The following is a 13,253-nucleotide window of genomic DNA, read 5'->3' on the forward strand; positions in this document are numbered from 1 at the left end:
ATGCATCATATTTATGTTTATGATAATATAACGGACGTACTTCAAATGTGATTTGCATGATATTTCTTATAATAAAGACCTTTACTAAATAAAAGTCGGTGTGCAATTCTTCCAGAAATAGTTTGAGGCCATTAATATCCTGCATATCGAAACGACTTCCCTCTAAGTGAAAATATTCTGTTAACATTAGCCATCTTCCTTGTTTCACCGAGTATTAAATCAACAGATATTGCTACCTTTACTAGTTTCTTGTAGAAGCGAGCATATTTTAATCGATGTATGTTCATGTTGGATGGTGCAAGTTTGTTTAGTTTGTACTCACATAAAAAGGGATGATGCTAATAAAGTACCCAGCTGATACAAATTTTTTGTTGTGGTGATGTATAAGTTACCTCCCACGTGCACTCTGTCTTATCTTAAGTATATTGATTGGTTATGCCTCTTTCAACAGAGTTTTAGTTTGTTCTTATGCTGAACTGTAACACCAAGCTTCAAACCACAACTATTTCCCTTTGTTCGTGGTCTAGGAATATAGTTTCCAATAATTATATGGGCTTTGTCTTCCTAAGTATTCTGTCTACTGTTTTATTTAAAATGTTTACTATGTAAATGGTCCTATCAGCTGCATAAATATTAAAAAATATAAAACATGTGGAAAAAATTATTGTTGAAACTGAAAGTAGTGATTTGGCCAAAATGAAAGTAAGAAAGAAATTAGCCGTCGTCATGTATTCAAGATTCAAATCCTACCATGTTAATTGGGCTCTCAAAAAGAAAAAGCTCGGATGGATTGTCCTGGAACACTTATATTTTTTTAGAATAATAATAGTCTAAAAGAAATAATTTATTTAATGTTTAAAGCGGTGCAAATTATTTTAATTTAATAATTTTTACGAAAAATACATTGTGGCCAAGGGAGAGAAAAATTGTTGTCTCAGGCCACCACTGTCCCATGTCAAAGAAGGATTAGTTCCTTCAAACGTGTTTAAACCTGTAACACTCTGAATGTGCCAGTCATAAATAAGGAGCCTGTAATTCAGTTGTTGTGATCTGTTGCCGTGTAAAATACATGTTTTTGTTTTTCGTTCGTTAGTTTATACTAATACGATTTGGAGTTTGCTCCTTGGTAAAGGACGTATGGTGACCTACAGTTGGTAATTTTTGTACCATTTGGTCTCTTATGGAGAGATGTTTTATAGGCAATCATTTCCCATCTTTTTTATATTAACACAGTTGTACGTTTCCACAACAGAGTTGCGAAAGATAACAGAGGGACAGTCAAACTTATAAATCGAAACTAAACTGACGACGCCAAGGCTAAAAATGTAAAAAGATAGACAACCAATAGTCCACAAATTACAACATAGAAACTAAGGACTAAGAGACACGAACCCCATCAACATCTGTGGCTGTTCGAAGATGCGCATGAAAGGTAAGCAGATCCAGTCTCGCCAACTTTTTTTCAGAGTATATACTAAAACATAATTTTATTGTATTTTGATAATGTATTAGTCGACGTTGTTGTTTTCTTTATAAATTGTATATTTTAGTTTTCGAACGAGTCGGTATTGATGAAGTTTGATGTACTGTTCAATAAAATAGCGGACTTTCTTGTCAGATTACGCTTTGTATGTATTGTCAAAATGTTCTTATGTTAGAAATAGTTGAAATTTTGGAAGAAACATATATATTCGAAACTAATATGAACACGACAATAGATCCAAAAACCTGTTGAAATTAAATTGTCTTCAATTTTCTGTTATTTAGTTCCTTTACTTAAACACATTGCAGTATCTCATGAACATTACAATAGTTACCTACAAAAATGTATACACGTCAAATTTTGCAACTGTATTTATATCAAATAAACAATAAAGTTTTTTTGTTAGAAACTTTAATAGTGAAATTTTAGTTTTTAGATACGGTAACCCATGAAGAAGCTCCAATCGCCATGTATTATTTCTGGTCCAAATCCAGGAAAATGACGCACTTTGACAACATCTTCCTTGTGCAGATATACAATTGCATTCATTGCCCCTGTCTGCGATCCGCCACCAGATGCTGCGTGCCCTCGTGATATCTCGCTGATGTTTTTGACCATTTGAAGATGTAATACAGTTGCATTATAAGGTCTAAGAAATGTACAGGCAAAGAAGTAAATTCCATCATAGGGTGCTGTGAAATGACCCGTATGTTGGCTATAGGCTTGACCAATATTGGTAATCAACTGATCAAAAATTACTGTCTGTCTTGAGCCAAGGGTTATATACGATTTCAATCTTGCATGAAATGCAACTTCAATGGAAGAGATTGGAGAACCTGCTTTTATAATTAAAAGGAAAAAGAAAACAACCAATGTTTGTACAATCTATGTAATTAATTATTGAACTAAACTACATGACTTAGTGGTTGTTAACAACTTGTTTCACGATGTTTGTTTTCCTTATGTTTGAGTTGCTGTGTTATCTATATGTCTGTTGTTAAAATTCGTGGAACGTTTTGTATTTCTACGTTAGTAACTGCTGATGATTATCTAATACTTCCATTTACGTATTCTTACTTAAAGACTAAAATGATTAACTAGTCTAAATGAATAAATTCCATTTAAAATTATGAAATGTAAACTGAGTATGGATTTAGATAGCAGGATATACTTCAAGATGATGCTTATCCTGTTGTCGCACAGGGTTTCGTTCGTTTTGATATTTTTATTTACAAACTTTTTTCCGAATAATGTTATGGAATTAACTTTCAAGCTGCTTGTTCTATCAATAATCATATTTGCTGATTGCTGTGTACATTGCTTTTGTTCTCTTTATATTTGTTTATAAAAATAAATCACCTTGCTTAAACTTACTCTCTCCAAGCAGTCTGTTGGTTCTCTGCAGTGTATTAATTGCCCCTAATAATGCTGCCTTAGATTTACCTAAAATAAGATGATTTTTACAACATTTCAGTTTAAAATGCACAATGTTCAATCAAAAAAAATATGTTACTTTTGACAAGATACTTTTCTATCAACCTAAGAAATAATTCAAAACTTATGTTGTAGACTACAGATGGCATTTCTTTGATTTTAAAAAGAACATAATAAAACAAGTCAAGTACATACCAATATTTCGGCAACAGTCCTTCTCACCATAAACAAGCAAAATTGTACTGAACAGTATGTTAATATATAGGTTTCTCATTTTGGTCCTGACAAGTGTTTTTTTTTATAAATTAATCGGTATGTAAAATATCAAACTTTAACAAAAACTAACATTTGATTTCGTTTAGCAGTGATTACTGAAAATAATAACATAGAGTCATTTGATATTATAATGATAGTATTGCGTGCAACTAAAAACTTTCCATCCTATTCACCAATCAATAGATTCGTTTAACCTATTTGGAAAGCTGTACATTTTGAAAAACAGTATACAACAATACCGAGCTCCAAGCTAAATTGATGAAAATCACTTTGGAGACTACTTGAAAGATATTTGATAATCATCCAGCGACAAATATTACACTCATTTTTGACACTGGAACATGCACATTTTACATTAATATATTGAGCTTTATTTCAAACTATGATATTACGCTCATGAACAGATAGTTTCGAGCAGCGACGCAGTCACAAAATAGCACAAAAGTCATGCAAATAAGAAACAAAACACAAAATATTTTGGAAAACATAATGGTATGAAATATTTTAGTCATACTTCTGATTAATATCATACTCTGTCTTTTAATCAAGAAAACGTTGGGTTTGTTTTGTATTTCAGTGACATCTTGTTAGGTGCCTTAAACTTGGTATACTAAAGCTGATTGAGTGCTGCTGGTAATGGACCTTTGATTTAGAAACTTTATTAACAGTAAATTATAGTCAACTATGTATATAATAAAACACGATATGCTAAGTCAATAACTAAATAAAAGAAGATTTGCATTCACCCTAACTTAACACAGGTGTAAATGGGAACATCTTTTTCTATCTTTAAATGTTTAATAGTTATTAAGCAAGTCATGTTAATATTTTGGATTGTCCCAGACATTATTCAAATAATAATTACAGATCACCGATAGTAAAATCAACGTTCCCTGGTTTCTAAACGTAGACGTTATATATCTCAGAAATGCATAAATTAGATTGATTCATTATTGTTTGCAAATAGTGTTTGGTAATTATGTCATTCATGTTCAGGGTCATCATTAAACAAGTACTAGAAGTTATTCAAAAATGTAAATACCCTGATGGAGGAAAGGTTGTTATGTTTCCATTGGGTAGAAAAATACATGTTGGACATTGGAAACAGAGTTTGTCTTGGAACAAACCACATTCAAATTGTTCGAGTTCGTCAGCAAGCATAATACGCGGCATTGGTAGAACAAGCGATATCGGAATTGGCCTAACATTCCAATGGGAAATAGTTGATTGATAAAAAATCACAATACAAAGATCAGATTTAGGGGGATCAAAAGCAGATACTATAATCTTTTCATTTATCAAAAATTTAATTCAAGCTGATAAGAAATTACGGAAGCGTATTAGGCCACACCAAATTAATTTCTTGTTCTACGGTTTTTTGGACTCCAAAATTTGGGGCGAGCGAGCGATTTGAAAATTTTAATAAACAAATATTTAATTTGCAATTTTTTTAGGATAATCTTGAAAAGTTCAGGCGAGCGATATTTTTTTTTTCGTAAACATAAAATAGTAGGTTTTGACATTTATTAAAACTTGATTATCACTTGTACTTTGACTTTTCTTTAACTTATGAAGTAATTTTTCCCTGTTCACCAAGAAATAACTGAATAATTAAATCTGGTCTATGTATGTGTGACTGACAATGAGACAATTCTCCATCCAAGTCATAATCAGTTTGGGAACAACCCCTTAATTTTATAAATATCCCTTTTATGAGGGGTCAGTATAAGCAGGGACTTTCTATGCTAAGTAAGTAAGTATAGAAAGTCCCTGATATAAGTTTAATATAATATCTTTTCTTGTAAAAAAAAACACTTTTTAGTACAAAAGGGCTCATATTTTCCCAAAGAACTATATATCTATCTGGTATTAAATGGTCAAGACATGTCTCCAAGAATTTTTAATATCCTGGACTTTTACCATGTTAACATATTTACTTTAACAGTTCAATAGTATTCAAAATAAGTGGAACCCTCTTTTAGAAAAGTGGTTTAAAATATGATGTATTTCTTCTCTTTTTTGAGTAAAAAATTTTAAGTTTTAAAAGTTTTTTTAGTAGCACTGTACAAATTCTTGGTATTTCTATTTCATTTCTACATCAGTAAAATGATCCCTTGTCTGAGGGAGAGTTGCTCCCAACCTGATAATGACAAACACAGGTCAAAGTACGGCCTTTTACACAGGGCTTTGATCCAGACCGTCATCAAACAGCAAGCTATATAAAAGGATCCTAAAATTATCAGTATACATAATTCGAACAGGAAAACCAACGATCTAATTTATATATCCAAACCGGCTAACGGGAAAATACCAATGAACCGCATCAACAAACGACAACTGCTGAACGACAGGCCCCTGAATCAATCAGGACAGGTGCATAAACATGCAGCGGCTATGGATAGTTTTGTTTGGCCATCATACAATGTAATTGCAGTTGAAGGCAAATCCTTCGGAGTTTCTTTGTACTTTATTCTAACAACGAACAATTTTTGATAGGCATTATGTGTAAGGGGGAAAGAAACCAACGTTTTGTTTTTTATAGGTACTTCCGCTGTTACATATTTATATCGGAGCACTCGGGTTTCATGCTGAAACAAATATTCTCACAGATATTTACACAGTGTAGTGCTGATAGGTTTAAAATCGTTATATACAGGTTTAGACTCTGATTTTAAAACAAATGTTGATATCTTTTTATATCATTTACAAAAAAACGGTGCTGGAAATGGACATGATTACATTTCCGGATGCGGGAAGCGGGAATATAAAAAAATTAAAAAAATTCTGTTTTGAAAAAAATATGTGCGGGCGGGTCCGTCTAACAAGGAATTAAATTGGTGTGGCCTTAGGGACGTATAGTAGAAATAAAATTAGCAGTGAACTTTTTTTTCCAAGTCGAAATTTTGACATTTCAAATCTGTAAATTTCGACTTCAACTCGATAAGTATTCAAATCTCGAAATTTTTACTTTAACTTGAAACTTTGACATTCTTAAACCTTGAAATTTATTCAAACTCAAAATTTCTGTCAACATGCATGTTCTTTCCGAATGAAACTTTTCAATATAAAATGATTATCCTTATCATATTTTTAGAACCAAACGAATTTCTGAAAATAAATTGCCAAAATGTGTGAATCCTCGGATACTTTTATAAATTGCGTCCATGTCTTCTCCTCCTAAAATTGTAATAGCTGTGTTTGAATACCAGCATCAAAGTTTAAATAGTGAGGAAACGACGAAATTTTCAGTTTTAAAAGTTGAAATTTTTTATAGTTTTAGACTTAAAACGTTTCGAATGAGAATTAAACTAATTCGAATTAGTTAATGCGAATCAAATTCGAATTACGTGTGAACGCAGCATAAGAATAGTCAAAATTTTGAGTTTAAGAAAAGTCCAATTTTTTTAGTTAAAGTTGAGTTTGAGTAAAGTCGAAATTTTGAGTTTAAGAAAAGTCGAAATTTTGCGTTGGAGAAAAGTTAAAATTTTGAGATTTGAGAAGGTCAAAATTTTGAGATAAAGTCGAAATTTTAAGATAGTTTCGACTTAAAAATATTTCACTACCAATTTTATGTTTACTATGTCCCTAATACGCTTTCGTAAGAAACACTTTGAAAGAATAAAAGTTCATGCTTTTTATTAGATCTATTCTAATGGGAGTAAAAAACAGGGAATTAATATTTTGATAATAAAAAAAAAATCTCTTGAAGAAACATATTTCAATCTTAAATAAGTTCGTTATTTACTCTTTTTCATTTGAGCATTCCGTTTCCGTAAAAGACTATCTGTACAAAATTGCATTTATATACCTCTTAATTAAAACATCTTTTGTCATATAGCAGAAAATACAAAAAAGCAGAAATCCAACAATATTGTTTAACGTTTACTTCAAAAATATTCTGAAATGCTAAGGCTACATGTACGTCCCGCACTGTAGAATTTTAAGATTCCTAGATACGTTAGGTAAAACGCAACGTCACGTGACTCCATGAAAATCAAAATATCTAACGCATAAACCGTATGGATAACACTAACAACAGTTACTGTCATATGCATTACTTGGTACATGAAATTTCTTGAATAAGATATACTTTTTAAAGTTTTTTTTAATTAATGTTCTACAAAAATAAACATGCTTTAGCCGTACGAGTTTTCAATATTTTTTTTACATAAGAGCTATACTTATTTCGTAAACATCACACAATAAAATAGTCTAACATTAGACTGTTTTAAGTTCACTGGGTAAATGCTCGAATCACCGGCTTTATTTACAAAAATCCAAAGATGCAAAGATCTTGTGAACAACATGGCTGTTTTAAAAGCTTTATTCCCACAAATAATGGTAACAATATCTATACTATATTTATCATATATGATAATAAAAAAATAAAAAATCCAAACTTGCGAAAGCTGAATGACGGTTACATAAACTAGACTATTCAAACAGGCCCAGTGGCAAATATTTCATGTATATTGAGTTAAGGACATGGTGTGGACAGAGATATGTTAATCATATACACACACTAGACTAGTTGATTAAATAAACTAGTAGTAGTATTGGCTATAACATGGCGGTCAGTTTTATTTTGGTGAAGGAAAACGGAGTTTCAAAAAAGAAAAAAAAACGACCTTCGACAGGATAACGATAACTGAAAAACCTATTCGGTTTTAATGATTGTTTTAATATTTTACGGACAACTCTTCGATAACTTGATTAAATCCATTGTCAATCTATTTTCTTTGTACACTCCAAGGAAAGTAACATTGCGCACAAATCACGAAGTAAATCAAAATTTGAAATATTGAAAAATTCAAAAGGAGGTTGCTGTTTGAAGTTGTTCATAAAAAAAATACAGTTAGGGATCGAGCTATCATTTGATTTTTATGGGGAAGACTAGGATGAAAATTCTAATCCTGCATATTTTTTCAATTGTTATCTCTGTCCTGCCTTTATATTTTCCACTTTTTTCGATACTGTCTTTTTTTATTAGTTTATCCTGTCTTTTTTTACATAAATGGTACTCCTGCCAAGATGCTCACCCCCATAAAAATCAAATAGTAGCATCCTAACGGATCCAGAATTTTACAAAAGGGAGCACCTAGTAAACTTTAGGAGTCGGACTTTGCATGAAGTAATAACGTAGTTTCATACTTAGATTGCACCCTTCCAACCCTCCGACTAAATCCGCCTGTGTAAAATTAGAGCTTTGAGGGATATTATTCCGTGTCATTATTTTATACATTGATATACCAAAAAAGAAGGTTAAGTAGCATTGCCTATGAGGGACCAAATGGCATACAAGTTTATAACTATTGGTCACCGTACGACCTTCAACAATAAACAAATCACAATAAAAGTCCCGGAAATGACAAAAATAAATGTAAAACAATTCAACCAAGAAAATTAACGGCCTGAAATTTATGTACGAATCAATGAACGACAACCAATACGATATGCAGAGACAAACGTCAACCACTTAATTACAGGCTCCTAGCTTGGGACAAATACAAAATGTGGCGGAGTTAAATTAGATAACCACCGTTTGTGTATGTGTTACATATTTGTTTTTCGTTCATTTTTTTTATATAAATAAGGCCGTTAGCTTTCTCGTTTGAATTGTATTACATTGTCTTATCGGGGCCTTTTATAGCTGACTATGCCGTATGGGCTTTGTTGAAGGCCGTTCGGTGACCTATAGTTGTTCATGTCTGTGTCATTTTGGTCTCTTGTGGACAGTTGTCTCATTGGCAATCATACCGACATCTTCTTTCTTTTTTATATAATTAGTAAGAAACCTCAACTCTGCGTGGAAGATTAAGCGCTTGACATTTTATATAGACATCTGAAAACTGTTTTTAAAACATGGTTTACCAAATAATGATTTTTTTATTATTTGTTTTTGTCGTTGGGTAGTTGTATCATTAGCGTATATCCTATTCGCAATTTTTGTATACGAAAATGTTATTCATTATAGGGATATCATACTCATAACTTGCTTGTTTTTTTTTTTTCGTGTAAAACGAAATGTGTAAGAAAGCAAAATCATGCAACAAAAATGAAGGTATCATAGAATGTTAGCATACGTTAATGGAACAACATACGGTGACAAGAATTATGTACATATATGTATTCAAATAACATAAAACTGTTTATCAAAATAAAAGGCAATACCAGGGAAAACGATTTTTAAATTATCGGGTTTTTGTTTATTCAAAATAATGTCAATGTTAAAAGAAAGATAACATAATTTTAAAAAAATAATTTAATACAAAATATGGTAAACAAAGAAATTTGTTAAATTTAGCACTCGAATTTTGGATTGAAACTTCCGAATGTATTATATCCGGGATATCTGGATTTCAAAACATGTCTAAATTTTTAATATTTTCATTGACGAGATCTTAATTGTTTGAAGTTTCTAGATGATATTCGCACTCTCGATTTATTTGTAGATTTTAAAACAATCCTGCTGGGATTTCCATTGACATCCGATTCTCTAAACACAATTCTTGGTCTTGGAGGAGTATGTGATTGATCAAAGAGTCCGGGAGAATCCGAAATTTTTTGCTGATTTTTTTCAAACACTCTTGCTGGATTTTCATTAACTTCCGATTGTCTAAATACGATTCTTTCAAATTGTCTCGAAGGGCCATGTTGTGTATCAAAGGGTCCGGTAGAATCTGAAAAAAGCTGATTGTCAAACACTCCTGTTGGATTTTCATTGATTTCCGATGATCTAAACACGATTCTTTGTCTCGAAGGGACATGTGGTGAATCCAAGGGTCCGATAGAATCCGAAGTACTTAGATGGTTTCTTGCATACATTGTCGGATTTTCGTTGACTTCCGGTGATCTAAATACGATTCTTTGTCTTGATGGAGCATGTTGTGGATGAAAAGATCCGTTAGATTCCGAAGTACTGTGCTTGTTTCCTGCATATACTATCCTTAATGGTGCATTGGAATTCATGCCTTGGTTGATTCGCAGCCGCATGTTTGAATTTGGCTTTCTACGAAGAACAATGTATGGGGTATCCCTTACTCCGTTTGAATGGATATGTATTGGTATTCCTGATGTATCAGAATTAGTATTCAGTCTGATGTCGTCGTTTCTAGGAAACATTGAATTTTGACCGGTTTCTTCATTGTTCTGAAAATGATGCGAAATAAAAATTAAAATCAAAAGTTGAAGAAAGCCATGCGCGAATGGACGAACAAATCTAAACATAAGTACTTGTATTTAGACCAATAGTGCATCCTGTTTGATATAATTAATTTCTGTGTCATACGTACGTGAGACGTAAATAAAAAAAAATATTGAATTGTCATTTTGTCTCCCATGGAGAGTTGTCTCATCGACATTCATACCACATCTTCTTTTTATAGTGCAGGTATTTCAGCTTACATCAGTTTTAGGTTATTAAAAAGAACAGATAGATGCTATCTAATACTGTTTAAAAAAAAAAGTCGATAAAATGGCTTAATATAACAACATATACAATATCAACGATACTATTTCTTCAGATGCGGAGATTGTCAACATTGTCCATGATAGTATACATATCACATAAGAAATGAACAAGCTGTTTAAAATCTGATTGATGCGTTGGATAACGGGTCATTGTCAACATTAGCAAGTCTATACATGTACAATATTATATTATTAACGGTATATTTGTCAACGAGAATCAAAAATAAAAATTTAAAGAAAAAATCAACAATCTTAAGCAAAGCAAAACGTGTAGGGTGTCCGATAAGAAACTAGATCTATTTAATTTGATTTCATATTCAGTTTTGCAAATGCTACATTTTTGTATTGCTGTGGTTATGTTATAATCTAGTCTTATAATGTATATTGTTTTCATTTTAAAAAATCTTTAAAAAATCAAATAAAATGTAATACTGCGCAAAGACTCACCTCGTTTGGTATATACATTGCATAGGCTGTTTCCATGACATAGACTAGGAAAAAAGATAGCAGCTTCATAGTTCTCATGTTTGTATAGTGTAAATTGTCTTTTGAATCGGTATGTTTTTCTCTTGACGATTTGTTGTGTTCTATTTGTAATCGAATCATTTCGATCTTTATACATAGTTCCAATTAAAGAAATCATTGACGTAAATACTAGTAATTATTATTATTTAATTACTATACGTAATGTTTTTATTCATAAATCTTTCCAAATTTGGTCATGTTCCCAAATACGTCACAGTTTACTCCGTCCTACAGGTACATGTACATGTATTGACACCTATAACCATCAAATGTTTCAACTTTGTAATTACACATGTAATGATTATGATAGACTATATTATAGTTGACCACAAGGAGGTTAAAATAAAACGTAAGACATATGAACCAATGTTGACCTTTCCTTTTGCTTTGCTTGTTTTCTTCTCCATCATTTTTCAATTGATCCTAAAAGTCTGTTTCGGATTTATTATTACGACAACTTATATAAGAACTACATAATAAGATTTGAAGGGGTATCACTACAATACCCTTTTTATCGCATCTGGTATACGAAAATAATTTATTTGTTTGTTTACATCATGTACATACTGGTTTTTTTTTATACATTTTTAATGAGCTTTACCCTCCAAATCAACAAGCATTAAAATGGCCGCATTAAAGCGGGAATTGGTCAAGCTAAAACGATCATGCATGCTGTCTTCGAGTTTATGTTGTACAAGTTTCATTTTTTTTTTTAAATTCAAATTTACTTCTTGAAACTATATTGAATGATTCGTCCATTGCAGATAATTATGGACAACATCAAACACTTCAAGCGAACTAGATTTGTTATTGGTTAAATAAGTCAGTTGCATATGGACCGAGACCACAATTAACAAATATAGTCCCTCAATTACACTGTAAAAAAAATTGGGTCCAGTATTTTAAAGGAAAGTAGTGATTTGGTTCAGCTGAAAAAGGTTAGAAATTAGCACTTTGGAAGCTATCAAAAGATTTCAAGACGCCCTATACATAAAATTGTCCATATTTTGAGTTAAAGCTGATGAAGTGTTCTATAATTTTGATATAATTTGTCCCAAAAGTGGTACAACACACTGTAAAAGTTTCATTTAGAAGGCGCAGGTGGGATTTTTTAAATTTTCATTTATTGTCTAAAAGAAATGCACTACGAAATAATTGTGGTCTCGGACCATATACACAACTGTACTCATCCATGTTTTGGTTCTGACGGCATAAAATTAATTAAAAAATGACTGTTATATATTACTGTCTATGAAGAAATAACATAAAAAGTTTGTTGCACACTGAATAACGCGCACGAGACAGAAAAAATATTACAGTCATTTCTTAGAATTTAATTCTAAATTCCATTTTAAACCGGAGAAAACCATGAAAAAACGTTGATGATGTCACGGTCACCTGACTAAATTGTTTATATGGGCTGATTCCTATTCTGATAAATGAATGCAGATACATGTATATTAAAATGTAAGGTTTGTTATTAACGTTTTTATGGTATTACAGCCATAGAGGGACATCTCTGTAGGACGATAAGCTTGATAAATATAATAACTACACAGACAATAACAGTTAATGGATGATTATTTAATATTCTAGGAAAGGGATGTTGATTGATTGGTTTTTAATGCTACTTTCAACACTATTGGGCTATTCCGTGGTGATCAGTTTAAATATATAGATAAAGAATAGGGAAGGGAAGAAAGGGCATTATTATTCATTTTAATCTGTCGCTAATCATGCATGCCTATTTATCAGCTCTTACCAGGCAACTATATTCCTATATGAAATCCTTCTCCCCCTCCCCCCACCCTAACAAATAAATTGATATCAAATGGTTTTCTTCTTATTTAACATAAGTATACATTGATCAATTGTTCGTAGCTAATTTTTAATGCCCAGAGACAAATAGATCATGCTCATTCAGGAAAACACGAGTTTAGAAGTCAGGTATATAATACAAAAACGAAGAGATGGGATATGATTGCTGATAGGCAACTATCCACCGCAGTTCCACTACGAAGTTGAAGTAAGCAATACTGGATAATCGTAAGGCCTTCATCATTGA

General features: G+C 31.7%; 1 protein-coding gene across 1 annotated transcript; it reads right to left on the reverse strand.

Moving 5' to 3' along the window:
- Positions 1–1,860: 1,860 nt before the first annotated feature.
- On the reverse strand, positions 1,861–3,268 carry LOC143052436 (complement C1q tumor necrosis factor-related protein 3-like). The gene is made up of 3 exons (XM_076225467.1): positions 3,113–3,268; positions 2,858–2,926; positions 1,861–2,322 (listed from the first exon to the last, which is right to left on the reverse strand). Exons 1-3 carry the CDS (start codon positions 3,189–3,191, stop codon positions 1,916–1,918), a joined length of 555 nt encoding a protein of 184 aa, XP_076081582.1. The 5' UTR covers positions 3,192–3,268; the 3' UTR covers positions 1,861–1,915.
- Between the last annotated feature and the right edge of the window lie 9,985 nt (positions 3,269–13,253).

The sequence above is a fragment of the Mytilus galloprovincialis genome, chromosome 11, assembly GCF_965363235.1.
Source record: "Mytilus galloprovincialis chromosome 11, xbMytGall1.hap1.1, whole genome shotgun sequence".
In the NCBI taxonomy this organism is placed as follows: domain Eukaryota; kingdom Metazoa; phylum Mollusca; class Bivalvia; order Mytilida; family Mytilidae; genus Mytilus; species Mytilus galloprovincialis.

What these genes read in the sequence shown, in the direction of transcription:
- LOC143052436 (XM_076225467.1), bottom strand. Translation starts at nt 3,191, where the DNA reads ATGAGAAACCTATATATTAACATACTGTTCAGTACAATTTTGCTTGTT. An exon ending in GGACTGTTGCCGAAATATTG is followed by an intron (nt 2,927 to 3,112) that starts GTATGTACTTGA and finishes ATCTTATTTTAG; the next exon opens with GTAAATCTAAGGCAGCATTA. An exon ending in CAACAGACTGCTTGGAGAGA is followed by an intron (nt 2,323 to 2,857) that starts GTAAGTTTAAGC and finishes TAATTATAAAAG; the next exon opens with CAGGTTCTCCAATCTCTTCC.